The sequence below is a fragment of the Grampus griseus genome (genome assembly GCF_964374135.1).
Source record: "Grampus griseus genome assembly, chromosome: 6".
In the NCBI taxonomy this organism is placed as follows: domain Eukaryota; kingdom Metazoa; phylum Chordata; class Mammalia; order Artiodactyla; family Delphinidae; genus Grampus; species Grampus griseus.
The window spans coordinates 7897614-7925428 of record NC_139000.1 but is presented as its reverse complement, the minus strand read 5'-3'; the positions used below and the strand labels follow the sequence as shown (position 1 = coordinate 7925428).

The 27815-nt window shown below is 55.1% G+C and overlaps 1 protein-coding gene across 1 annotated transcript; it reads right to left on the bottom strand.

The window, feature by feature from the left end:
* Positions 1 to 226: 226 nt before the first annotated feature.
* Positions 227 to 27161, bottom strand: SH2D3C (SH2 domain containing 3C). The gene is made up of 11 exons (XM_082657179.1): positions 27074 to 27161; positions 17868 to 17907; positions 10668 to 10796; positions 9107 to 9561; positions 7680 to 7804; positions 5644 to 6167; positions 4617 to 4732; positions 3881 to 4052; positions 2953 to 3064; positions 2377 to 2583; positions 227 to 833 (listed from the first exon to the last, which is right to left on the bottom strand). The coding sequence occupies exons 1-11, from the start codon at positions 27115 to 27117 to the stop codon at positions 658 to 660; spliced, it is 2100 nt and encodes a 699-aa protein (XP_082513305.1). The 5' UTR covers positions 27118 to 27161; the 3' UTR covers positions 227 to 657.
* Between the last annotated feature and the right edge of the window lie 654 nt (positions 27162 to 27815).

Here is a 27815-nt window from a genome sequence, read left to right as displayed (position 1 = left end):
TTCTCCTACTGGTTGGAATTAGCTGTTGATCTCCCTTCTGGTCTGTGAGCTCCCCCAGGACAGGGACTGGGTTTTAAGAACTGGCTGTAACTCTGGATCCTGGTACAATCTGGAATGTTTCAAGTGCTGAATAAGTATTTGTTGAATGAATTTTTCCACCTTTCACCTGAGAAAAGACACTTCCTTCTACCCCAAAGCCCCCTGAGAGACAGAAGAAAGAGTCATAAAAGTTTATTATATGAAAGAAAGAACACGGCTTCTGTACATCTATTTACAGAACAGACAGATGTATTTACAGCCAGAGGGAGGCATTGGTGTCAGTGAGGGGGCGGGGGCAGGTGCCTGGAGAAGAGTGAGGAGGTGTGAGAAGCCTCCCGTGGCTCAAATACAGGGCACCTCAGCAGGAAGGGGAGAAGCAGAAGCTGGAGGGAGAAACAGGGGTTCCAGTTCTTCCTGAAGGAAAACTTGGTGAGTGAGTAGCAGGTGGGATGGAGCCCAGAGTCCACGTAGGACCCTGGAGGTGCAAGGGAGATCCTGGAGTTGAACCCAGAACGTTCTCGGGCTGATCACAGTGTCCCTGGGGTGCTCTGGGAAAAGGTCTGTGCCCTTCTGTCCCTGTTGCTGCCCGCAGCTGCAGAGGGGAAGGGTCCATGGGGGTCACAGCTCGCTAGAGCGGACGGCAGGCTCCAGTTTGTGGGACAGGGCAGTGAGGACCTTGTCGAACTTCTCATAGCGCCGGGCCTGGCTGCTGCTGGCGCCCTGGCTGCCCCAGAGGAGGCGCATCTGGAACTCGGTGCTGAACACCTCGAGGAGCTCTGGCCGGGCCTGGAACCCTGCAGGGTGGGGCACAGGGGTCAGGGAACCACCATCCAGCTGCGGAGGCTGGGACTCCTGCTCGGAGCCACCACATGCCTCAGGGCCTCATTCCAAGGGACCTCCCCCCACCTCCACCAGGGATCCCACAAGGTTTGCTGATGAACATGACCAAGCAGTTTAGCACCCAGTCTTTGTCCTACTATTTGCAACATCTAATTTAAAAATGACTAGAAGATAAAATATTAAAATTAATTTGGGGGCTTCCCTGGTGGCGCAGTGGTTGAGAGTCCACCTGCCGATGCAAGGGACACGGGTTCGTGCTCCAGTCCGGGAAGATCCCACATGCCGCGGAGCGGCTGGGCCCGTGAGCCATGGCCGCTGAGCCTGCGCATCCGGAGCCTGTGCTCCGCAACGGGAGAGGTCACAACAGTGAGAGGCCCATGTACCAAAAAAAAAAACAAAAATTAATTTGGGGGGGAGATTTTTCTTTTCTCTTTTGTATTTTTCTGTAAATTCCAAAATTTTTCCTAAGAAATGTGTATATATTTTGTAAATAAATGTAAAAAAGTAGTTTCTTTTTTGTCCTTTCTGAAGAAGAAAGGCAGGAAAGACACATGCCAGATGCTCACGGCATTTACCTCCAGGTAATTGTTGGTGATTTGTTTTATCTTGGTTTTGCTCAGCTGTTATTTCCAATTGGTCTACAGAGAACTTTTGTGACTTAAATACTGCCTAGAAAAGTAAAAGATGGATTATCTGAAGACGCTATCTCTCTTCTCCCTCCACAAGGAGGAGTTCTACTTTCTTTAAAATTAATTTATTTTATTTTATTTATTTTTGGCTGTGTTGGGTCTTTGTTGCTGTGCGCGGGCTTTCTCTAGCTGCGGTGAGCGGCGGCTACTCTTTGTTGTGGTGTGTGGGCTTCTCATTGCGGGGGCTTCTCTTGTTGTGGAGCACGGGCTCTAGGTGTGCGGGTTTCAGTAGCTGTGGCTCGTGGGCTCTAGAGCGCAGGCTCAGTAGTTGTAGCTCGCGGGTTTAGTTGCTCCGTGGCCTGTGGGATCTTCCTGGACCAGGGCTCGAACCTGTGTCCCCTGCATTGGCAGGTGGATTCTTAACTACTGCGCCACCAGGGAAGCCCAGGAGTTCTACTTTTTGACTAGACTGTGAGCTCCTTGAAGGCAGGGCAGGTCTGCCTCAGCCCCAGGGCCCCAGGCCGAGTGCTTTGTAAACAACCTTGTAAAGTAGGCCTGTTAGGATGCCCACTTCACAGATGAGAAAGCTGAGGCTCAGAGAAGCTAAGATACACAGCTATGGTGCTCTTTGAATCATCTCTTTGTCCCCCGCACCCAACCTGGTGCCTGCCACTAACAACTGCTTGTCAGACTGCTGAATAAGTGAAGAAAAGGGGTGAGAAAAAGAAGTCAGGGAAACATGCAGGGAAGAGGGATGGAGAAATGTGAAGGGGTGTTTGGAGGAGAGGGGAAAGCAAGTCATGTGGAGGGAGGCCCAGGCTGGCAGGATCAGTGGTGGGATCGCCCGCAGCTGCGACCCATGACTCACCCTGCAGCTTGACCTCGGCATTGGTGTGATACAGGCCGCCGTGGTGGGCCACGGTGCGGGCAGCCTCCAGGTGGGCCAGCACCACCTCCACGCCGTGCTCTGTGCTGCCCCAGGGCTCGGGGCCCTCGGCCGGGGCGGAGTCACACTCCAGCAGAGTGATGAGTGGCAGCACGTGAGGAAACGTGGTGCCGCTCAGCGGCGGGCCTTCTGCAGGGAGGGACACACGGTGCTCAGAGGCCTCCGAGGGCCCAGCCACCCACCAGGGTCCCAGAGACCGAGGATGTTTTCGGGGAAAGGGCCTGCCTGAGGTCCCAGAGAGAGCCCGCAGGGATTCTGACTCCTGAGACAAACCTTTCGGATTCCTCCAGCTGAACCCACTGCAGCCTTGGCCGAGCTCAGGGGCCGAGGCTGGACCTGGACGTGGCATACACGGTTGCCAGATGCAGAAAGTGAGTGGGGGGACAGCCTGCACAAAGCTCAGTCAAGCCCTCATCATCCTCCCCACGGGGAGAGTCTTTGCTGGCCCAGAGAGGGCTGGAACCTGTCCAAGGTCACGTAGCCAGGTGGGAGAGGTACCTTTGCCTTCATTGAGGCTCTTGAGAAATGGCTTGAGCTTCTTCTCGTAGAGGATGGCTCCCTCTGTGTGTCGCTGCCGCAGAGTCACCCATGTCTGCTCCAGCCGGGCAATCTGGGGAGACCAGACTGTGAGCGACCGGCCAGGGAAGGGGCCTGCTGGGGCCACAGGCAACTCTGCCCAGCGGACACCCAAATATGGGATAATAATTATTAGTATAGTCACCATTCATGAATCTGGGACAGTGCTGACTGCTTTTCACACGTTTCCCATGAAGCTCTCCCAACAACCCATTTTACAGATGAGGGAACTAAGGCTCAGAGAGGCGAATGACTTGCCCAAGGTCATTCCAAAAATAAGTGGCAGAGCTGGGAGTTGAGCCACTGCTCTGGGATCCTGCTGTCACTGTTGACGAGGCAAAGGAGAGGAAGTGTAGTGTGGATGAGGTCCGGGCTGTGAAATTAGACAGACCTAGTTTGAATCCCAACTTTTTCGGCCTCTGAATGTGACTTTAGGCAAGTACTGCTCTGCCTCAGTTTCTCCATAAGTGAAATGAGAACAGTAAAGGCACTCCCTTCATGAGACTTTTTTTTGAGGAATTGGTGCTTCTAAAGTACTCGATGTAGCGCCCAGCATACAGTCAGTGCTTGCTAAATGAGTGCCGTTTTATAGTTATTCTTTAAACTCATATAATGCTCCTCATTCATTTTACAGGTAGGGAAACTGAGAGCAGGGAAAAGGGAAGACTTTGTCTGGGAGCAGGTCAGCACTTAAAGGACTCAGTGCTCCCAGTTACCCTGTCACCAATGCTGCCTAGAAGGTCACAAAGTTCTTCCTGATTCAATATACAGCTATCCCAAAGGAACACATCCTAGGGCTCCTCCGGACAGAGACTAGCTTATGCCCAGCTCTGTGTGGGCCCCTCAGTACCTGGGCCATATCTAGGGCGCCCATGACTGCAGCGAAGCTGAACATGTTTCCCATGGTCCCCCGAAGCTCGGCCGCCAGCTGGATGGTCTTGTGCAGAAGAGCTGCCCGCTCCTCAGCGGAGCCCGCGCAGCCCAGAATGTCCACGGCCAGCATGATGGACATGGTGTGGAACCTGTCGGAGCAGCCAGGTCAGAGGGGCGGGGCCAGGGACCTAGGGTTGGGGGTCCTTGTGGTTGAGAGCTGAGGGGCGGAGGGCAGAGCCAAAAGCGAGAGATTGTAAAGGGTCAATGAGATTAGGGGGCGCGGCCAGAGTGAGGAAAAGCAAAGTTAAGGGCTTCTGATTGGTCAGTATAAGTCAGGGGGCGGGGCCAGAGGCCCTAGAGCGCCAGGCTGAGGCTTGTGACCGATCAGCGGAAATCATCGGAAATCATCTGGTAGAGCTGTTCTAAGAAAGAAAAGGAGAGAAGCCAGAGCTGATGAGAGGGCCAGGCTCACAGATTGTGATCGGTCAAGAGGATGCAAAATGTGAATTCGGAGATAAAGGACTCGGTCTTTGGGAAACCAAGATTACTTGGAGCTGGATATGGAGAAGGAGCGATTGGTCAATGGGATAGGGGGCGCGGCCAGAATCCCTGGGAGCCGGGGTGAGAGACTGTGATTGGCCAACCGGCCACAGCGAAGGGCCGCGCGGTAGCCCAGGGGGTTCCCCGTGAGTCCCCTTGTGTACTCGCCTTACCTTTCCAGCAGGTCTAGTCGTAGCTGCCGGCCATGGGGGAGAGTGAGCAGCTCCATGCCCCAGCGGACTCCCATTAGGGTCTGCATCTCCTTGGTAACGCCCAGTATCCTAGCAACCTACAAGGACGCCCAGAGGGCTGATTAATTTTCTGTCATGGCTAGCTCAAGCCATCTGGGAGTCAGGGAGCTTTATCTTGGAGGGCAGCCTGGCTGGGAGGCTGGGTTTGAATTCCAGCTCTACTGCTAACCCTCTGACATGGAGCAAAATGAGCCTCATTCTCCCCATCTGTGAAACGCGGGATAAATGGGAAAATGCCCAGAGGTGTCTGACATGGGCCAGAGGTGCCCAGGACACCCTTATTCCAGAAGGCAAACCTGAGGTCCGGTGGGGAAAGGGCTTGTCCAAGGTCACACAGTGGGCCTAGACCCCAGGGCTGCTCCCTTCACGCCTAGCACTCTTCACAGAGCTACCTCTCAGCACTGTTTCTTTTCTTGCTTCTTGAGCTCAGAGACCAGTGCAACCAAGCAGTCAGTGCCCTCCCGCCACAAAGTTCAGAGAGAGAAACTGAGACTGAGAGCAAGTCAGGGTCCTTAGATGGTCAAGATCCATTCAAAGCAAAGGCCCAGGCATTCACAATTTATGGACCTAGGCAATGAGTTTTGTCCACTAGGGGGGGTGGACACGGGAAGTCGGGCCTGTTATATTCCCTGGACCAGCCAGACTGACTTTCACCAGGCTCAGAAAGTGTCCCAGGCAGCCAGACGCCACTGGCTTTCAGGACTCCTCGGTTCCAGTGCCAAACTGACAAGAATATCTCGGTTTTTGCTTTTTTTAAAGGAGAAAATTGGGGCCCAGGTAAAGTGATTAGTCAGAGTCACACAGCAAGTGAAGGACAGCCATGAAGTCAGAATCCAGGCCCATTCGCTATACTTGGGAATTTGGGGCCAGCTCCTCACCACCCTGACCCCTGTCCCAAAGCCAGAGGATGGAGGTGCTCCTCCTGCCCCAGTGTGTACCCAGCACCTACCAGGCAGTCAACTTTGGTGACATGCTGGGCCAGCGTCCGGGCATCGACCTCTGCCAGCAGCTCCTTGACTTTACGCAGGAGGCCCATCTCCAGTGGCCGGTTATCTTTGGGGATCAGTAGTGACTGGAAGGTAGCTGGGTTGAAGGAAGAGGTGGCTTCCACGATGGGGACTGTGAAGGTCCTACCCCAGTCCCCTTCGGGGGCCCCATTTTCTGACAGTTCCTTAAGCCTCTCCCCATAGCTCCTGGCCTGGCGGCTGGAGGCCTCGGCTGCTGCCCACTCTCGGCTGCCACGGACAGGAGGCTGCAGCTGGCAGTAATGGCCAGAGTCCGGGTCGCTGTAGCTGCTGAGCGACGGTGATGGGGAGGCCTCGCAGCGGGTGTGGGGGGGGCTGGAGTAAGGGCCCTTGTCCGACTCCCCGGCACTTCCAGGACACAGCTGGGGTTCACTGGAGCGGCGGGTGACAGGGGAGGCAGGCAGCGCTGTGGCTGAGGGGGCGGCAGGGGCGGTGTGGACACGGGTCACTGCAGGGAGATAAAGAGAGAGGACTAGTTTCCATGACTCCCCACGCAGTGAGGTTCCCCCACCCCCTTCCCAAAGGACAGGCTCCATCCACCCTACATGGGTGATAGCCCCACCTCCCTGGACCCAGGCCCAGCCCAGCGGACTCTGGCACACTGACCAGCTCTCAGTGGTACTCTGAAATTACCTGGACCCCAGGAGTCTCACTTCCCTACCCTAAGGCTGCTGTAGCCTTGGGGAACGACGGAGCTACCTGAAGGAGCTTTCCGTGATTCAGAAAAGCTAAGCACTTGCTGGAGTTCATCGTATGGAATTATTTCTCAATGAATTAGTAATAACGATTTATTGAGTACATGTGTCCTGGGAACTGGTGACATGCTGGAGATATACCAGTCAAAACAGTAACCATCATCCAAAATTAGAGGTGATGTTTATTGAGCTCTTACTGGCTACGAGATCCTTCTCTGCACATTAGTCCGTTTAACCCTCTCAACGTCCTGTGCGTCAGTACTTTTATGATCCCCATTCTCCAGATGAGAAAACTGAGGCTCAGAGAGGCCAGCTGACCTGCCTGAGGTCACCCAGCCAGCAAAGCATAGAGCTGGGATTTAAAACCAGGTGTTAAGTCCTCACTCCTGGGTACTTCCCTGAGCCGCGTTGCTTAGAAATTTTCCGATAAATAATTTGTGGCAAGGCATTTTAACATTTACACCCAAGGGTGTTGTTTTGAAGGCAAGGTGACAGTTATGACAAGCTGCCAGGCCTGTGTTTAGAGAAGAATTTGTGACAACCCATATAGACAGCAACATGGGAACAGTGTCTCCCAGCAAAGGTTCCTCCCGGGATGCACCTCCGTCTGTGAGCTTTTCCTGCCAGGTGGGCAATATGCAGTATGGCCTGTTGAAAACACTTGTTTTCTTCCAGAAGTGAACTAGTGGCATGTTTCTACAGTAGAAATTTTCTTTGTATTTAAAAAAAGCACAGCGCTCTGTGCTTCCTGCTCAATTTTGCTGTGAATCTAGAACTTTTCTGAAAAAGTCTATTTAAAAGACTAAAGCAAGCATGACGAGTCCGGTCTGAGCCCACCATTTGGAATCCGGGACGCATTAAGTCCCAGCTGATGCAGGGCCTGGCAGAGCACCACACACGGAGGCACTTGACCAATGGGGGCTGAGTGTTGCTGACCACACGCACTTCACAGCACTGGAGCCAGATTCAGTAACATTCAGGAGAATGCACTGGAAACCACATGCACAATGCCTGGTACCCAACAGGGGCTCAATGAGTCGTTGCAGAATGAACAAGCCATGGATATGTTTTGCACGTCAACATCGATAGTTCTGCTGGCAAGTTTTTAGTGTCAACTCTTGCAGGGCATTGCTCTCAGAAAAGAGGTAGAAACACACATGATCACATACTATAACAGAAGTCGTCAAAGATAGTGCACACATGCACACACAGGGCTACTCCCACCAGATCCCCCCACCTGCCCCTAACCCCTCTGCTGGACATACCGGTACTATAGGCGGGGGAGCTGGGGCTCTCAGAGATGGGGGACACGGGAGAGTGCAGGTCTGGGATCTGGTCCATGCTGAGTGCACAGTTGCGGATGGATTCCCGGGGGTGGGGCAGTGATGTGCTGTGGAGCAGACACCTTCATGAGCAGAGATCCCAGAGGTCAGGGTCCTCAGCTAGTATTAGGACCCCCACCTCTGCCTCCATCCAAGATCTGCTGAACTTCAAAGGCAGAAAAGGTTTGGAGATTATCAAGTCCAACCTCCCAACTGACAGGTACAAAAACTAAAGCCCAGAGGAGGAAAGGCTTGTGCAGTCCACAACCTGCACAACTGTTCTCTTCCCTGGGAACCTTGCCCCCAACTTGCAGAACAGTCTGGGGAGAGGGGCTAGCAGGAAAGGTGGGCAGGCCAAGGGAGCCAGGCCCACCAGCCTGGCCCCTCCTCACTGCTCCCATACTATACCCAGGATGCCTTGGGCACACATGGCCTGTGGATCCTGGCACCGTTTTGATCACTGGTTCCAAACCACAGGCCAAGTGGCTACTCCCCACAGGGTACCCAACCAGTGATTCCTTGGCCGACAGCACCCAGCCCAGGCCCAGGGAGATGGGACCTATCCAAGTGCTGGTGGCACAGGATAGCAGGTCTTGCTGCAAACAGCCAGGGAGGCCATAGAAATTAGGGGCACAGACTTCAGAGTTGAGGGCCTGGGTTAGAATCTGGGTCCTACCACTCTCTAGCAAGCGGCTGCCCCTTTCCAAGCCTATTTCCTCATTTACAAAGTAGGGGCATGGACAGAAGCCACCTCCCAGGGGGACGTGGGAGTCACTGAAGTTGGGCGCAAGAGCACCAGGAGAGGGCCAGGTACACAGTAGGGCCTCAGGAATGATTGGCTGCTGTGGCTTTTCCTGGGATCAGTGCCCGGTGTCACCTAGCCCCAGACAACTGGGTGTCATCAAAAATGTCGCTGAGAACATTCCATTCCCTGTGCAATGGCTTGCATCCTGCAAAGCCCTCTGCCCTGATGCCCACCTTGGCCTAGTTTGGTAGGGTGGGGTGGGCTGGCAACCAGGACCAGGCCCCTGCCTGGGACAGGACAGCACCCAGGGCTCCCCCTAGGCCAGAGAGGGCTTTCTGAGTGAGGGCCTTTTATAGGTAGGAACATGGAGGCAAGAGAGGAGGAATGCCAGGGCCAAGGGTGCACAGCTAGTTGTAGCAGAGCTGGGATGGCAACCTGCGCTCCAGACTTCTACTCAGCACAGCCTGAGCTTCCTCCTGTCCTTCCCCACACACCAAGGCTCCAGGGCAGTCATAGCACCTCAGACCCGTGTGACTGGGCCTCCCCTTTCTCTCCCGCACTCTCATGACCAACACCCCCATTTGACAGATGGGGAGCCTGAGGCCTAGCATAGGTTCTCACTCACCTGGTGGGGCAGCCATCACTGCGGGTGACCTTGTCGGCGGTGAGCCCGTCGGTCATGGTGACGCTGCGCCGCTTCACGTGGCTGCCCTTGGGGCCTGAGGGGCTGGCGGGGCTGGCAGCCTTGCCACCGCCCTGGCCCAGGCCGTAGCAGGCCTCCAGGTAGCGCAGCGGGAAGGTGCGGTTGACGGGGCAGTAGATGATGGCTCCACTCTGCTCTGACACAGCCTTGCGGCTGCCCACGTGATACCGCACAAGGGCCGGCACGTGGTCGAAGCTCTCCTGCTCGAACAGGTACTGGATGTGGGTGTAGCTCTCACCCGCCTTCACCACCACCTTGTTGATCTTGAAGTGCAAGGCCTGGTTGCGCCAGCGGCAGGTGAGCACATAGTCGCCCAGGCTGGTGAGCGAGTCCCGGATGAGGAAGTCACCATTGCGCTGCACCAGGGTCTCGGAGACCTGCGAGAGGCAAGGGTCAGGCTGGGGCGGGGCAGGGGCAGAGAGGGCCAGACCCGGGATCTGGGGGACACAGTGAACAGAGATATCTGAAGCTTGGGAGTTGCACCCTCTGACCCAGATTCAGAGGGTGCAACTCAGCCAGAGGCCCTGGGTCCGGGAAACAGAGGCTCAGGCGTGGGAGGACATAACACCCTGGGATGGGGGTCGCCATGATCTGAAACTCAGGTCTCAGACCTACTCCTTCTCAGGTCTCACGTTGGGCAGAGTGGATTCTCAATCCTCATTCCTCCTAACACCCAGTGCTCTGGCACATCTCTGGGCCTTTGTACCTCAAGCTACTTTCTCGGCCTGGAACATCCTTCCCATCCTGCCCACCTGGTGAACTCCTATCCATCTCATAATGGCCTCTCTCCTCAGCACCCCTTCCTCGGGGCAGCCCACACTCCCTGCTGGGTGCTCCATTCTTGCACTTCTCCCACTGGGCTCTGACGGTCTGCCTGCCTGTCAACCCCTACCCTGGGATACCAGCCCTCAAGGGAAGCCACCGCCTATTTTATCTCTGCATCCTTGGTGCCCAGCACAGGACCTGACAGAGCTGATACTCGACAAAGATTTACAGCATGAATGTAAAAGGGAACAGGTGACTATCAGCCTCAGCCCAGAAATTCAACTTTGTCAAAATTGAGCAGCCTAAGGACTGATATGCACTGACCAGACACACAAGAGGCTGATGTATAGCCCTATAACAATAACAGTAAAAATAATCGTAGTAATAATAACAACCACCACCATAAAGGACAATGTTCATTGAGCTCACTGCATGTCAGACATCGTGTTAAGAACTTCACGTGCACTAGTTCATTTAATTCTCACAACCAACCTTTAAGGTAGGCACTATTATTATCCTCCATCTTATAGATAAGGAAACTGGGGCTCAGAGAGGTGAAGTGACTTGTTCAAGGTCACACAGTCAGTAAATGGCAGAACTAGACCTCATCCCAGGCTACTCTGATTGAACCCACCAAACAATAGTCAGAGCTTCTCTGGGCTGGGGCTGGCCGAGGCGGTGGGTCTAGGGCTGAGGTCCCAGCTCGGGGCCCGCTCACCTCACGGGGGATGCGGCCATGGTACCAGGCGTGGCTGCGGAGATCCGTGCTGCTGAGTTTGAGCTCTTCCTCCAACTCTTTGTGCAATTTCTCAGGCGATGAGTCCAGGATGTACTTCTCCTTGGAGAACTGGGCAGGAGACAGCAAAAGTTGGCATCCAAACTGAAGCCCCTTCCTCCTTCCCTCCCAACCTCCACCACCCCAGGTGAACTCATTCCATCCTGGGACCCTGGGAACACTTAGGCACAGATCCTCACGCAGGAGTCCCTATCCCAGCAGGAGTAACGGAATCTCAATTAAATCCACCAAAAAGTGCCTACTGTGTTCTAGGCTCTGAACTATGTGCCAGGGTAGATAAGTCAATAAATAAACCTGTCCTCAAGGAAGCTCCTAGTCTAAGAGGGGAGGCAAAAGCGACATGAGCATTTGAGGGACTTCCCTGGTGGTCCAGTGGTTAAGGATCCACCTTCCAATGCAGAGGACGCAGGTTCGATCCCTGATCAGGGAACTAAGATCCCACATGCCGCAGGGCAGCTAGGCCACGGGGCAACTAAGAGCACGCTTTAGAGTTTGCGTGCCACAACAAGAGAGCCTGTACACTGCAACTACTGAGCCCGCATGCCACAACTAGAGAGAATCCTGTGCGCTGCAACTAAGACCTGACGCAGCCAAATAAATAAATAAATATTTTTAAAAAGCGACATGAGCATTTGAGGTCAGCACCACAACACTGGACAGCGGCAAAGTGCCGAGTAGCTTTTCAAAGGGAGGAGATGAAGTCTAGGCCAGGTGGAGTGGTCCAGGAAGACTTGCTGGAGGAGATGGCAATCACAAACACTCATTCTGCACCAAAGACACCAAACTGATCTTGAAGTGGAGGGAGGGAGGATTTCTAAACGTATATAACACAGCAGGTACCCAGGCAAAAGCATGGACAAAAATAGGGCTGAATGCACGAGGATACATTCTGGGACGGTGACTTATACAGGCGTCGAGGAGGCAGCTACAAACACGGTTGCAGAGCACCCCCCTGCCTAAAGACACCTGTGATGTCCTCTACAGTTCCCAAAGCCCTTTCTTCCTTGCTGTCTCAAGCAATCCTTGCTAGATGGGGAAACTGCAGCCCAGCAGGGAAGCCCGAGGTCACTCACTGGAGATAATGCTCAGGACACCCCCTTCCACCTGCCCAAGGGGGAGATTCCTGGTTTCCTGGTTACTGTGGCCTGGGGTTGGAGGCCTAAGAACAGGGGGAGGGGAGCCCCTGCTGCCAGGTGTGCCCCCACCATGAAGCCCAGCCCAATCCTGGCTGTCTTGCGAGTTCCCCAGGCCTCAGTTTCTTCCTCTGTAAAATGGGAACAATTGCAGAACCTACTTCACAGGATTGCAAGGATGAAAGGAGACAATACTCCAGAGCACTGCAACTAGCCCACAGATGTCCTTGTCACTGCCAGAACACGTAACATTGCTTCCTCTCCCTTCCCCCAATTCCAGACCGCAATGATGGCTGGTTCAGGACAGAAAGATATGGCCCAGACCTGGCCAAGCAGCAGGACAGATGAAGGGGGGCACTAAAGGGCAATCTCTCTCCAGGACCCGCTCCTCACCAGGGTCCAGCATCCTCTAGTCCAGTCCCTGCCTCCTCTGACCTTTCACAGTTCTCAGAGCCTAACCCTGCTGCTCCATTCTCCACACCTCTGCTCCCACTGCCTTGATTTACCTCAGTCTACACTGCTGCCAAGACATCGTGGTTCCCAGCTTCAGAGATATCTACAGTCTCTGACTCCATTATTTCAACACTGAACCTCTACTCTGGGACAGGTCCTGTGCCAAGGGCTGAGCCCAAGGTCATCAGGACAGGCGGCCTCTGTCCTGGGGGAGCCACACAGATACTGACAAGCAACCCCAGGATCTCTGGATGTTCAGAGACGCACAGGGAGCTCCAGGAGCAGGTGAGCATGTCCCTCCTCATCTGGTCAGGGAGTCCCTGAAGAAGTGCCGTCCCCACTGAGGCCGGATGGAGCCAAGCAAAAGCATCAGGGTGGGGACAGGCAGGTGGGCAGGAAAGAGCTCTGGGAAGACAGTGGCAGAGTCAGGGCCCTATAGGCAGAGCCAAGGCCCTGGGGGCGGGAGGAGAAGCTTCGAAAGGGCTGGGGGTGGCAGGGGCAGGCGCGGCAGGGCTGTGAGGCTGCCTTGGGGAGCTGGGGTTTACCCAGAGGCCACAGCAGAGCTGCAGAAGGTTTCTAAAGTGTTGGGGCAGGTTCCATCCACTGCATGGAGATGGCCTAGTGTTTTCCAGGCAATGGCAGGGGAGGGTGGGGTATGGGGATGGGAACTGGTGGAAGGGTGTTTACACAACCATTGATCAGGTGTGGGGAAGAGGGCGGAGGAGTCAGAGAGGATTCCAGGTAGAGAGCCTGGGAGGACAATGAGACACTCTCCAAGGTGGGCAAGGCTGGGGCAGGAGCAGCTTGGGGATGGGCCCATACAAATTTGGGCTTTGAGGTACCTGTAGGGCTCTGGCGACCGATGGTGGGAGTGGATGATGGAGATGAGTGCTCCAGAAAAGGCAAGGCCTGAGGATGGGGATTCTGTACATCCTCCGCCCAGGGTAGAAACCAATACCCCAGAAAGGCAGGGAGGTCCGGGGTGAACTAAGATTAGCTAACTCAGATACCTACACTCCTCCATGGGGTTCCCTATTCTTCAGGGTCCTGGCCCCTCCCCTATACCACACCACACCCTGGAGAGGGAACAGTGGAAGTCACAGGGGAGACTCCTCCTTGACAAAGAGCATGCAATTGAGAAGTTGCCCCAGTTCCACAGCTGGAGCAAGGGGGACAGGGGGCAAAGAAGGGGAGGGGCTGTGTGGTAAAGAACCTGGCCTCGAGACTCTGCCTGCCACTGTATGACCTTGAGCCAATCAGTTTCCCTTTCTGGGCCTGGGTAGCTTCATCTGTAAATGGTGGGTGGGAGACCGGGCTCCACTTTTCCAACCATAATAAATGGTCAGGGAGAACCTGGAGGGACAAACTTGGTCCTCCCACACACCTGAGGTTAGGGAACCCTAGGGTCTCTGTGATTCCTCACCTTCGACCCGGGGGTCCCTAGCTCCCAAGGAGGGTGGGTGCTGGGGCGCGAATGCAGCATCCCTGCTCCCGCTGCACTGCTATTGGCCAGAGATGATCTCACCGCCTCCCGGCCTGCGAGCTCCTGATTGGCGGGTGCGGGGATGCTGCGCTCAGCCGCCGGCGGGGCAGTCATTCAGGCGGGCTCGGAGAGTGTGTGAGCCTGGGGGAGCGCAGAGGTGATGCGCCTCGCGTCCCCCAGGGGGCTCGGGAAGCAAAAGCGCGGAGACCCCGAGTCAGGGTCTTAACCCCTTCTCACCAGCCGGTACCCAGCAAGTCCCCTCTAGCTCCCTTAAGTCTCGCAACCCTAAGCAAAGCCATCCGCAGATGATGCTCCGCAGAGAGGCGGGGTCCGGGTCCTCCCCTCCACCCCCTTCCGTTTAACCCTTTCACCGCCACGGCGCCGTCCCGCACTGACCGGCCAGCTAGGCTAGGAGACCCGCGCCCGGAGCACGTCCAAGCCCACCTAGAAGGCAGGAGGGTTGCAGGCGCTCTGGCCCCAGCCTCGGCACCCGCAGCATCCCCTCAGCTTCCCACCCCTCACTCAGCCTTTGGACCCCGGCCCAGCGCCCCCGGTACAATGGGGAGTCAGGCTGCCCGGGTCAGCCGCAGGGGCCGGAGTGCTCGCTGGAGGACCGGCAGGACGCCGGGGACCTCATCTCCAGGTACCCAACGCCCCAGCTCAGCTCCATCCTGCAGAGGAGGCAGGACCGGAACGGTAGCCTCCGCAGCCCCGAGTCTCGGGAGTGGCAGCTGGACCCTCACCCTGCGGAGCGTCTGGGCGCCCAGAGGTGAGGTTGGGGCGACCCCGCCCCCTCCCGCAGCCCTCAGCCTGCAGCCCGCAGCCCCTGCCTGGCCGGACCCTGCGCGGCGTCACGGGCTGCGGCTCCCCGGTTCCGGGGGCGAGTGGCCAGGGGTCCCAGCCCGGAGCGCCTGGCGGGGGCCGAGCCGCCCCCTCACCTGCACCTGCACGAAGGAGCCGCGGTAGAAGCAGCAGGCGGCGGCCGACAGGGCGCTCCACAGGCTGCACCGCTCGGTCATGGTGGGGCCGGGCGGCCAAGGCCGGGACTGTGCGGGGGACGGCTGCCGGCGGGGCAGGGGCGCGGGACCGACCGGGCTGGGCACCGGCTGCGCTTGCCTCTCGGCGGCGCGATTACCTCATCGCCTTGTCGGGGGAGGAGCGGGGAGGCGGGGCGGGGAGACCCCACCCTCCTGCCGGCCCCGGGAGGGGAGGGGGCCATTGTTCCTCCCTCCGCCCGCCCCCGGCTCCCCGCCCCTAGCCCCCAGAGCTCCAGCCCCGCGCGCCCCGGCAGCCTGTAGTCTGGGGATGCTGAACGGGGGACCTGCCAAGGGGGGCTTCACGGGGGGCAGAAGGATGGGGTGGGGACCCCTGGGTCGGCAAGGGAGGGGGGGTGTCCTGCCGCCCCCACTCGTCTCACCCCTCACTGACCCGGAGCGGGCAGAGACTTTGAACTAAATCATATCTAAAGCTGGAAAAATCCCTGTATATGTTTGACCAAATCCTTTGTGGCCTCAGGAAATCTCCCAGAGCCCAGGATTTCTCATCTCTGATTTGGAATCAGGGACTCTGCTGGGAATTGCGGGATATTCCACTGACAGACTTGGGGGGGTGGGGAGGGCAGAGACTCAGTAAGGCTCAATGGTTTGGGAATCAATCTGGGTTCAACTAGCGGTGCCCCACCTCCACCCAACCAAGTCCCTTCTCCTGGAGCCCAGATTTACTCATCTGGAAAACATACCTGTGCTGACCTCACAGAACTCTTGTCAGCATTGGCTGAGCTGATGCATGTAAGTTGCCAGACATAAAACAAGTGCTCAGTAAATGCTTGCTATTGTTTTCAAGCTTAGTGTCTTAGAATCTGGACTTTTGGTCCTAGAATCATAGGCTCTTCCGCACAAAGGAAGTCATCACTGACTCTGCATCAGTCTGGCCTGGAGTTCAAATCCTTTTGACAGGCTGTGTGACCTTAGGCAGGTGAGTCCACCTCTCTGGGTCTCAGATATTTGATTATTTTCTGTAAATACATCTGAAGCTCTGAGCATGGAGCTTGGAGTTTTACGGTCTTGGAACTTTAGAATCCTTGCCTTAGAATCAAAGTACTCACATCACGATCTGAGAAACCCTGGAGCTCTGGAAGCTGAGTACGTAAGGTCAGGAATGGACTTTTGGTAACCGACTATTGATTCCACCCTCTTCTGAGGCTTGAAGCCACAACTAACATTGCTTTGAGTTCATACTTCAAGGGATTCTTTAATCAGCTCCAGTGAGCAGGTATTATTTCTTTTATAGCATTTTTAAATTACATTTTTCAGCCCAGTAAACTAAGGGAAAAATACAAAGCTAATCCTCACAGGGATCTCACTACCATCAGTGATGGGGATCTCATTACCTTTCCAGGCAGCTGGGATTTATGGGGTGCTGAAATATGCCCCTGTGTGGTCCACCACTGGCTTTGGTGCTGGTTCTACCTGAGGCCTCTGTCCCCCCTGTGGTGTCAGGGCTCGGGATGAGGAGCCAGGGCCCAAATCCTGGGAGCAGCTCCTGCTCAACTTGCTACAGCCCTGGGCTGCATTTCCCGGGCTCACTCAAGCTTGCTTTCTGACCGCGCCCACACTCTTACCTCTGCCTGGATCACTCTACCACCCATCTCTGCTTATCTTTATCTCCTTTCCAGCTTTCTGTTTGGAGAGAGGATGTTGGTGAATATTCCTGGTCAACTGCAATGGCTTGGCTTCAATGCCTCCTCCTCCAGAAAGCCTTCCTTGATCTCCCCATCCCCAGCTCCTGAGCTGAAAATCGTCCCCTACCTCTGGAGCTCCAATGGCTTCTTATCTGAGCCTTCTGGGGATGGTGGGAGACAGCAGTGTGAGCACTTCCCACAGAGCTCATTACTAGTCACTTACACGGAGCTTTACAGGCAGCATCTTGGGTGATGGAATGCCCTGGGGTCAGGAACCAGCCTGGCCTGCTCTGTTCCAGGCCCAGATCTCCCCTTCATAGGCATGGACTCATTAAGCCCATAGCAACCCTGGTTTGGAAGCACCACTGTTACCCCATTTCATACAGGTGAACACTGAGGCTCAGAGAGGTGACACACCCAAAGTCATGTGGCAAATAAGTGGCAGATCTGGGACTAAAATTTGGGTCTGCTAAATTACAAAACACAAGCCCAAACCATTGTGTGGTTCTGCCCTGGTCCCCACATGGGCCAGGAGCCCTTGGAACACAGGGCCTGGCGCTCCTTGCCCTCTGCTGTGTGCTCCATACTCGGCAGGGGACCTGGCTCAGGGTGGGTGCTCCGGGGTGTGGAAGGCCAAGGGCTCTGTCCATGGTCTTGGCATCAAATAAACTTGGACAGCAATCCCAGCTCTGCCCTGCAGTAGCTGTGTGGTGGTGGGCAAGTCACTGCACTTCTCTGGGCCTCAAATTTCCCATCTGTAAATGGGCACAAGAAAGCCCTCACTGCCCAGTGATGAGGGAAGAAGTCAAAGACCTCATTTATGTAAAGAGCTCAGAAGTGACTCCCAGTGCTAGCAGCCTGCACAGGGCTCTGCACACAATAGGCACTCGAAATGTTATGTCGTGTTATTGTTATCGTTATTATTTCAAAACTGCATTTTCAACATTCCCAGTGCCCAGGACAAATTAAGCTCATGATCGATGTGACTGTGCCCATTATCTGTGATGAGGAACTGAGTCATCCTTTCCTGCTGCCACCTCCCGGCACCAGCACCACACGCTCAGAGACCAAGTGGGATTAGAGCCGGTCTTCGCAAGGAGCCACCCTTGGGGCCCTGTCCAGCTGGCAGCTGGATGGAGTCTGGTAGTAACAAACATTGGGAAGTCCTGAGTTTGGGGCCAGGAAAGAATGATGGAAGGCATGGGAAGAAGATGCTGGGATTGAAAGCAGACCCCACACGCTGCCCTGACTCCTAGACCTTCTCCTCCTGGGAACAGTCGGTGAGATCTGGCTCCTAACCAGGCCAGAAAAGGACTCTGCCCTTCCTGGAACAGACTCTGGGCCCTCCAGTGTCCCCTTCCGGCCCCTCTTACCTTCACATAGTCCCCGCCAGCCTCCGGCTCTCCAGTGGCCCTGGAAGGAGAGAAGAAAAGTGAGTGTTCCCAGCCCTGCCTGGCTCCCCAGCTGCCAGCCTCTGCCCACCTGCAGGCAGGAGGGGGCACTGCAGCTGATAGCATTTGCTGGAATCTGCTGGCTGGGCTACTCCTCCACTCTCCAGCTGTGCGACCCTGGGCAAGTACCTTCACCTCTCTGAGCCTGTTTCCTGTCTGTAAATCAGGGTAATGATAGCCTCTGCTTCCTCGGGTTTTCTCGAGGACTCTGGGAGCTGATGAATGTTATATGCTTAACACGGGGCCTGCTCCCTGAATTGCTATCTTCGACCAGCTTCAGGACGCTGCACTCCCCTGGTGTTCACTCCCCACCTCCTCCCTGACTCCACAGTTGGTGGCCCCAGGCTGGGCCTCAGCCTCCTTTCCTCCCGCCCTACCCTCATTCCCTAGTGCAGAGTGACCCACCCAGTGGCACATCATGGTGCCATTGCTGGTGACATTTGGCTGCGGAATTGATCCCCTCCCCAAGAGGTGGTCAGGATGGGGCCTGGAGAGGCCAGAGGCTGCGGGTGGCTGTTTTTCCCAGGTGCCAAATAGATATCACCCTTCCTTGTGAGGGCTTCCGTGAGCCACTTCCCCCAGTCCTCAGCCTTAAAGGCCCTCCCTTCTCCGATGCAGCCTGGACCTGCCCCTTCAACACCAGACTCAGAAACCCAACTGCCTCCTTAGCATCTCCTCTCAGATGTTTGAAGTCATTTTGACTTTCGTATCCAAAGCAGGACTGCCGATCTCCCCCACCCCACGCCCCTGCTCCCCACATCCGATTCCCATCTCAGTTGATGTCAGCTTCATCCTTCTTGTTGCTTTGTTTGGCCCAAAACCCTGCAGTCCTCTGCACCTCCTCTCTCACTCACACTCCATGCCCAATTCATCAGGAAATCCTGTGGCTCTACTTCCAAAATAGATCCTGAGCACTTCTCTCCATGTGTCAACCCTGCCCCATCTGGGACGCCCTCTGTGTCCTCTGTGGAGCACACAGCAGCCTTCTCGCTGTGTCTGCCCTCACAGCCCTCTGCCACCCAGGCGGCTCTCAAGTGAAAAGCTAAGCAGATATCGGTGCACAAAACACCCCCAAGCCTCCCATCTCTCAAAGAACAAAATCTAAATCCCACTCCATGGTCTGCAAATGGCTGGCCATGTAATTTATCAACTAAACCAAGACTTTTCTTCCCTTGTGAGAGTAAAGAGGGTGCCATTTTCATGCCAGAAAAACAAATGTAAACAAGCTCACGTGTTCCCCAACCTACAATGCCCTGTGTGGCCCTGGTGGTATCTGACTGCCCGCCTCATCAATTCCCACCCCCAAAATATGTCTCCCTCCCTCATTCTGCCCCGGCCACATTGGCCTCGTTGCCAAGCTCGTTCTTGCCACAGGGCCTTTGCACTTGCTGTTCCCTTGCCTGGAATGCTCTCCGCCCCACCCCACATCATCACACAGTTTGCCCCTCCCCCTACTTTATTTAGAGCTCTGCTTAATGTCCCCAACCCAGAGAAGCCTTCCCTGACCACCCTGACAAGAATAGTCCCTTGTCCCTCACTCTCTGTCCTCAACCCTGCTTTCTTTTCCTCAGTCTCTGCCTGAAACAATCACTTTACATTTATTTGTTGACTCAGTTACCTGACGCCTCCCCTGGGGCACTAACTTTATATAGCTCACAGGTGAGCCCCCACCATGGTGCCTGGCACGTGGTAGGAGCTCAAGAACTCTTTATTGCTTAAGGAATGTATGAACAGTAAACCCTCAACCAGTATTCATCACTATTGTTATTATTAATTCTGTCAGGCTGGGCCCTGGTTCTCTGGCTGGCACAGGCCTTAGTATTGCCATCTGCAAAATAGGGAGGAAAGTCAAACATCAGGGAACTGCTTCCTCAAATACAGAAGCACCAAATTTAAATTTAAATGTGATAAATCTAATAAAATAAATTTAAAACAAAAACAGCTGAGCTAAAAACAAGACAAAACAAAAACTGTGGGTGAAGTATATGTTTCCAGGGCAGAATTCCATGCAGGGTTTCCCCCAGCTCCTGAGGCCAGGGGCTCCTCATTGAGATGCTGTCTGACAGTCCTCCCTGTTCTGACATTCCAGAGTCCCTGGTGCTAGCCTTCCTTCCTGCAAAGTCCTTGCTGACCTCTAACCGTAGTCCCTCAAGCTGCAGCCTGGCCCCAGCAGGCTCCCAAAGGTGTTTGGGTTCTCTCTGTCCAGCCGAGTTGGGAGTGGGGTGGAGAACAGACCCCTCCCCCTCTCACCACCCTGCTCTTCCTGGGTGAGGTGTCCCATCCCAGTGTTTCCGGCCATTTAGGTCCGGAAATCCTCCCACTGCTGGGAACAGATTGGCCAGGACACTGGGATCGCCTAGCACTTCCTCCTGCTTCCTGTCCACTTCCCCTCATGCTCTGGGCAGGAGCAGAGCCTTGGGGAGGGGGCGCCTGCCCCAGGGAGCAGGTGGGCTGAGGTGGCCAGAGCCAGTGGGGGTGCTCAGGCAGAGGCCCAGGCCCGGGAAGCTGAGGGCCTGGAGCCACCACCAGCACCCATCACCTCTCCCTGCCCCACTATAACACTCCAGGATTCCTAAGACATAAGGTGACCATGTTGGCTCACCACCCACTGACATCATTTGCCCAGACTATGGCCACCACCTCCTCACTGCCTCCCAGCTTGCATCTGTGTCCCTCTGACTTGTTCTCCCCCCAGCAGCCAGAGCAATCCTGTTAAAATGAGTCAGCTTACGACTTTCCTGTGCTCCAGCCCACTGGAGTGAGCCCCAGTTTCACTCAGAGTAAGAGCTGAAGTCCTGGGGACTTCCCTGGTGGCACAGTGGTTAAGAATCCGCCTGCCAGTGCAGGGGACACAGGTTCGAGCCCTGGTCCGGGAAGATCCCACATGCCGCGGAGCAACTAAGCCTGTGCGCCACAGCTACTGAACCTGAGCTCTAGAGCCGTGAGCCACAACTACTGAGCCCGTGAGGCACAACTACTGAGCCCGTGCGCCACAACTACTGAAGCCCGTGCGCCTAGAGTCCGTGCTCCACAATAAGAGAAGCCACCGCAATAAGAAGCCCGCGCACCGCAACAAAGAGTAGCCTCCACTGGCTGCGACTAGAGAAAGCCCACGTGCAGCAACAAAGACCCAATGCAGCCAAAAATAAATAAATATATATATATATTTTTAAAAAGCTGAAGTCCTCATAACAGCCTTCACACACTGGCTCTGACCACACTCCTCTCACTCACGCTGCCCCAGCCAGGCTGGGCTTCTTGCTGCCTTTTGTTCCCACCTCAGGGCCTTTGCACTTTCTGTTCCCTCTGCAAGAATACTTTCCCTCCAGATATCCACTAAGCTCCCGCCTTTCCCTCCTTCAGGTTTTTACCAAAATGTCCCTTCTCAGTGAGGCCTTCCCTGGCCGCCCATCTGGAAGTGAAGTGTGGCCTCTCAATGCTCCCCACCTCCCCGCCCTGCTTCGTCCCTCTCCGTAGTGCTTCATCTGACTTGCCATGCACTATCTCCTCTCACCAGAACATCAGCTCCACAAGGGCAGGGGTTGGGTTCTGCCTAGAATGGTGCCAGGCACCCTATAAAGATGTTTTGCTCTGTTTTGTATTTTTTGGTCACACTGCGTGGCATGTGGGATCTTAGTTCCCTGACCAGGGATCGAACCCGTGTCCCCTGCAGTGGAAGCACGATGTGTTAAACACTGGACCACCAGGGAAGCCCCTGTAAAGATGTTTATGAATGAATAAATGTCACAGCAGCCCCTGCAAACCTGAGGACAAACTCTAGTTCTCATGGGTCGGCCCGCTGTGACCCACCCCTGCCAGCCACCCCTCCTCTCTTCCTTAGGGTCCTCCTTGCACTCAGGCTTCACACTTCCTCCAAAGAGCTCTACCCGCTCCAGCCTCAGGACCTTTGCACGTGATATTCCTTCTGCCTAGAGGAATTCTCTCCCTTAGAGTCAGAGTAATCCCTACTCAGCCTGCAGATCTGTTTGCTTGGAGACTTCTAGAATGTTCTCTCTCCCTTTGTAATGATCAAATCCAGGAATCAAAGCTTCCATTTTAAAAAACTCAGCTCCGGGCTTCCCTGGTGGCCCAGTGGTTAAGAACCCGCCTGCCAGTGCAGGGGACACGGGTTCGAGCCTTGGTCTGGGAAGATCCCACATGCCGCAGAGCAACTACGCCCGTGCACCACAACTACTGAGCCTGCACTCTACAGCCTACGTGCCACAACTACTGAGCCCGCGAGCCACAACTACTAAAGCCCGTGTGCCTAGAGCCCATGCTCCGCAACAAGAGAAGCCACTGCAATGAGAAGCCTGCGCAACGAAGAGTACCCCCTGCTCACAGCAACTAGAGAAAGCCCGCACACAGCAACGAAGACCCAACACAGCCAAAAATAAATAAATAAATATTTAAAAATAAAAATAATAAAATAAAACTGAAATACTGTATTTTAAAAAAAACTCAGCTCCATTAATTAATTAATTAATTTCTTATTTTATGGATTTAAAAGGCACTTCCTCTCTAATATTAGTGGTGAAATCAATTAATAAATAATAGTGACAACTGAGCTAAATAAGTTCCACTAATCAGCTGCATTAATTATTTAAATAACCAACCCCTTTAATTGCCTGTATTAGCTGATTTGTTCTTATAACTGGTACCACTTATTGCATACATTAGCTTAATTAATTGAATTAATGATCAGTCATTAGAGTCCATTATCCTTTATTTCCCCAGTGCAGGTTTCGGTCTGAGCTTTACTTTCAGGGTCTCCATCCTGGCCAGGAGGGAAGGGCGAGGCTCCCCCAGGGACCCTGGAGGAGAGGCTGCCATCCTGTTCCACCTTGGCCCTCCCTCACCACAGGCAGCCTTGCCCTGCAGAGCCCTGCAGCCTCGCTGCCCTCTGTCCGTCCCCCACTTTGCTCCCTGGGGTGTGGTCATATGGTCTTGAGTGGAGATTTCCCCAACGTCTGCCTCATGCTTCCCAGCTTTCTCCCTGCCCTCCCCTCTCTGAGCTTCAACTTCCTCATCTGTGAAATGGGCATATTTTAACTGTCTTCCCAGAGGGGCTGCAAGGATCCTATGAGAAGGAAAGGTGGAAGGTTCCTTAGCCCCTGTGGTTCCTCTCATTGCCCCAGCACCACCACCCCCCAAATGAAATCTCCCATCCTGCTCCTCCTGGGGGGTTGAAGATACCCTCCCTCCTTCACTCCGACTTTCACTCACCCGGGGCAGAGAAGCAACCCTGCTCTATGCTCCTTAGTCCTTAAAGACCCTGAGAAGGGAGAGCTGGGGTGGAAAGCCCCATCTCTCTGGGGACACCCAGCCAAGAGGCCTTTGGGATTCCCTGCCAGGAAGGCCCTTGGCTTTAGCCTCTGCCCTGCCCCCTCTCCTGTACGATGGGCCACCACCGTCCTGGAGACGTCCTTCCTCCTCTCCGCCATTCTGCGCCCTCAGTCTTCTTGACAGGGGTGAGCTCCCCAGCAGAGCTCAGGAAGGGTCCCAGCTCTGTGAGAAGAGGACAGATCGGGGGTCGCTCATCCCAGGGCAGAGCTGAGGAGTCTGAGTCCCAAGAGCTGCTGAGACTTAACAGCTGCTGGAGACGAGCAAATGCGGAAGACGACTGGATGCCTGTGCAGAAGCCCCGCTTAGAGCAGGGCACAGAGCTGCTCAGACGAGACCTGGCTCGGCTCTGCTTTATTCCTTGCCCGAGGCAGGCTCTCCCAGATGATGGGGACTGCTCCTGGATGGAGATGCGGGACACTGGGGAGGGGAAAGTGAAGAAAAAGAATATTCCGACCAGACCAGGAACCCAGAATCAACATGAGGAAGAGGAAACGAAGTGGGCATGGACAGGGGAAAGACCCTCAGGGGCTCTGAAGAGGGCCCTCGGCTGGGAGGGAGGAGGCTGTGTGACCCTGGGCGAATCCCCCTTGTTGGGCCTCAGTTTCCTCTTCTACAAATGGGTGTGGTGATCGCCTGAGCATCCTGTGTGCCGGTACTTCCTCGGGCCAGGGCCAGGTTAAATGCTCTACTTTGTCTAGTCCTCACGATGACCCTGTGAAGCAGGTGCTGTTATTGTCCCCAATTTACAGATGGGGAAACTGAGGGTCAGAGAGGGGAAGGGGGTTTCTCAATGTTGTAAAGACAGTCAGCAGTGGGCCTCTGAGCCGCTGATGTAGCCGACCCCTTTCTTCCCCAGCTCTCACTCCACATACGTCCAGCATTCTGTAAACAGAGTCCGCTAAGGGTTTGAGGGGATGTGGCTCCAGCTGGGGTTGGTGGGGGGACCGTCCATCCTTCCTGAGCCAGAGCAGTTCCCACAGCCTCAGGCGTCTGGGGGTCTCAAGGGCTATGAGAAAGTCTCCACAGGAAATGAGAGCCAGGAGCAGCTGGGCCCCTTTGGAAGACAAGGACCAGCCGCCCAGAGTCTGAGGAGGCTGAATGGGCTGAGCCCACCACAGCCCCCTCCCCCCCGCCATGGGTAATCACTACCAGATGCCGGGCAGCTGACGTCACTTTGCAGGGCCGAGAGGGTCGTGGGACTCTGGGGAGTGTTGGGAATTCTTGGACAGGAATCAACATTCCGAAAGGAAATGGTGGGGCGGTGGGGACGGGGGTCTTGGCCTGTTCTCAACGCCTGGCACCAGGGCTGGGGCACGGGCAACACAGGGTGCCCCCGGCCGGGGTGCTTCCTTCTCCACGTCTCAGTTTCCTTCTGAACAGCCCTGGAAGTGGAGCGGAGGGGTCTGGGTCTCTGGGAGGCAGGAAAGGATGTTCAGGTGAGACACTTTAGAATGAGTAGGACTGCGGTCAAATCCTCCTTAAAGGAGAAGTCCTCGTAAAACATAAGTCAGAGTGGGGCCTTCCTCTGCTTGAGGCCAGCAACGGCTGCAACTCGCTCAGAGTCAAAGCCAGGTCCTTGCTGGGCCTTCCAGGCCTCACTTATCTGAACCCATTTCCTTTCTGGCCTCATTTCCACCACTCCTCTCCCCAGCCCCCATCTTGCTCTCTGCTGCTCCTCAAACGTGCCAAGGATGCTCCCACCTCAGGGCCTTCGTACTTGCTATTCCTTCGGCCTAGTATACCCTTCCCCAGATATCAAGATGGTTTGTTCCCAGTACACCGGAAACTAATATAATATTCCATATCAACTATATTTCAACTAAAAAAAAAAAAGAGGGTCTGTTCCCTCATCTCCTTTGCTCAAACATCAGTTTCTCACTGAGACTTTTTTCCTGGCTAACCTTCCTAAATTGCCACCACCAGCCACTACCCTCCAAGACCAGTTCCCCTACTTGATTTGAATCCTTCTCCGTAGTGCTTTTCTCTTCTGGCTGACTGGGTAACTCACTATCTTGTTTATCATCTGTCTCCCCCACACTGGAATGGGGGTTCCTTGAGAGCAGGGTTTTGTCTGCTGTGCTCACTGCTGTCTCCCTAGAACCTAGAAGAATGTCTAGGAATAGTTGCATCTCAGTAACTATTAAAATGAATGAAATTCCAACTCAACTGTGTCATCTCAAGCAAGTTGTTAACCTCACAAAACCTCGATGTCTTCATCTGTAAAATGGGCTCCTATTACCGCCTTTTCAGGGGGGTATGGGAAGTCATTTGAAGTAATGTTAGAGACAGCTCTGAGATTTTTACTTGCAGGAGGTGAAATGTGGCCTAGTGGTTAAGTGCTTGGGCTTGGGAGTTGGTCAAGACGGAATCGAATCTAGGCTCTGACACTTAATCTCTCTGTGACCCCAGGAAAGTCCCTTTCTCTCTCTGAACCTCAGTCTCCTCGCTGGTAAAATGTGGTAGATGGCACCCACTGAGTGTTCCAGGCAGGGCCAGCCAGTTGTCCTCTGGTGGGACCCTGGCCTGACAATTCCTGTGTGTGTGTGTGTGTGGGTGTGGGGTGTTGGGGGACCTCCTTTCCCTCTCTGAGACTCTGCTTCCTCCTCTATAACATGGACTGAAGGTAGAGTGTCAGGGCTCTCTGGACCCACTATTTCCCTGCAGAAGGCTGAGGGTGCCAGGGGATGGGGGGAGACTGGGCTGGTGCTCTCCATTTTGGGAGCTAAATGCCCTTCATTCCCCTTCTATTGGCCCCTCCTCCCTCCTTCCTCTGCATCCCCCATGATCTCAGCAGGGAACAGGGCACCAGGAAACTCCTGCAGCCTCACCTCTTCCCCTTCCTTCCTTTTGCTCCAGGTGCAACCTGCTTCCCAGGGGGAAGGGGAGGGACACGTCTTCCCCAGCTTATGCTGCTCCCTGAACAGCCACTGGGATGACCCCCTTGGGACACTCAGGAATGAGGCTCCCAGTCTTACTCAGTGGCAGTTCTCAAATGCCCTTGTTCCCAAGCTGGATGGATCCTCAGAGACCATCCCAGGCCCATCTTGGCTGTTGGGGAGATTGAAGCCCAGAGTAGGGCAGGACAAGCCTGAGATCACACAGGCAAAGCAGGTCGCCTGACTCCAGCACAGATCTGGGCTTCACAGGCTCTTAGAAGAAATGTTCAACAATTCCTGGACTCCTACTTGGCCTGGAGAGCAGGAGGGACACTGGGTCCCAAGGCACCAGGAAAGGGCTCAATCTGATCTGCTAACCCCACCCCGCTCAGGACCCCTGGACACTCCAGATGATTAGGGGGGGAAGGGAGAGTCTCCCCATTTCCTCTTAGCTCTAAGCCCGGCCTGATGCCAGAGGCACTGCCAGGACCATCTCTGCCCACAGGGGAGGAAGGCTGGGTCCTAGACTTGGCATTCTCAAGGTGTCTCAATACCTGCTGGAGGGGAATGGGTTGCCTAGTCGTTGAGGGCCTGGTCCAGGAAGGTGGAATTAAACCCTAGCTCTGACTTTCACTAGTTGTGTCAAACTGGGCAAGTAAACCACTCTTTCCTCATCTGAAAACTGGAAATCGTAATAGTGCCTCTCTTCTGGTACTGTTGTGACCAGAAGATGCCCAACCTGTGCCGGGAGAGGCTGGGGATAGAGTTACACCAAAAGAAAGTTTAAAAGTTCCTGATGCTAAACTCACACCCAGGTTTGTCAGCTGCCCCAGGGGCACGGATTTCCACCTCAGACAACTCCCGTTCCGGGCGGCGGCCCTCCTCGGTCCCAGCTCGGTCACTCACCCTCTGGGTCCCAGTGCGGGGCACCTTCGGCCCACCGCAGTCATAGTTCCCTGTCGTGGCGGCCTGCAACCCGTAGACCTCCTCTGCTCGACGGCTCCCGCCTTTCTCAGGATACGGAGCTGCGGAGCATAGAGCAGGACTCCTGGGGAGGAGCCTGGCCTGTAGGCCACGCCTCGGACACGCCCCTCTGCCCTCCTTGGGCGCGCTCCACCGCCTACTTCTCCCTCCGGGAAGGCCACGCCCCGCCTCGGACACGCTCTCCGCCTGCTGTCTCGCTCCGCCCTCTACCCCATCTGTCAGGTCGGAGCAGGAAGGCCACGCCCCCGAGCACACCCCCTCCACCTCGCCCCGCCCCACTCCGAGGCCAGCTTCCCCAACAGTCCCTGCGCCGCATGGGAAGGCCACGCCCCTGACCACGCCCATTCACCACGCCCCGCCCCGCCCCGCCCCGCTTCAGCAAACCCTTAGCGCGCTTCTCAGACTTTGGTTACCTCAGAACACCCCCGGAGCTACGAGGCCCGCGATCCTGCATACAATCCTTGCTCCACACCCGAATGAGGCCGAATTTAAGAGGGGATGGCAAGAGAAGGCAGCCTGGAGCAGCCAGAGATGGTGGAAAAGCATTTGTTTTATTCATCATAAACGTAAGCACTCCCATTTACCGAGTTGTTTGTGGTGTGTCAGGCGCTGTGCTAAGATTTTACAAGTATGTTACTCTTGAATTCTCACCACAGCCCTACAA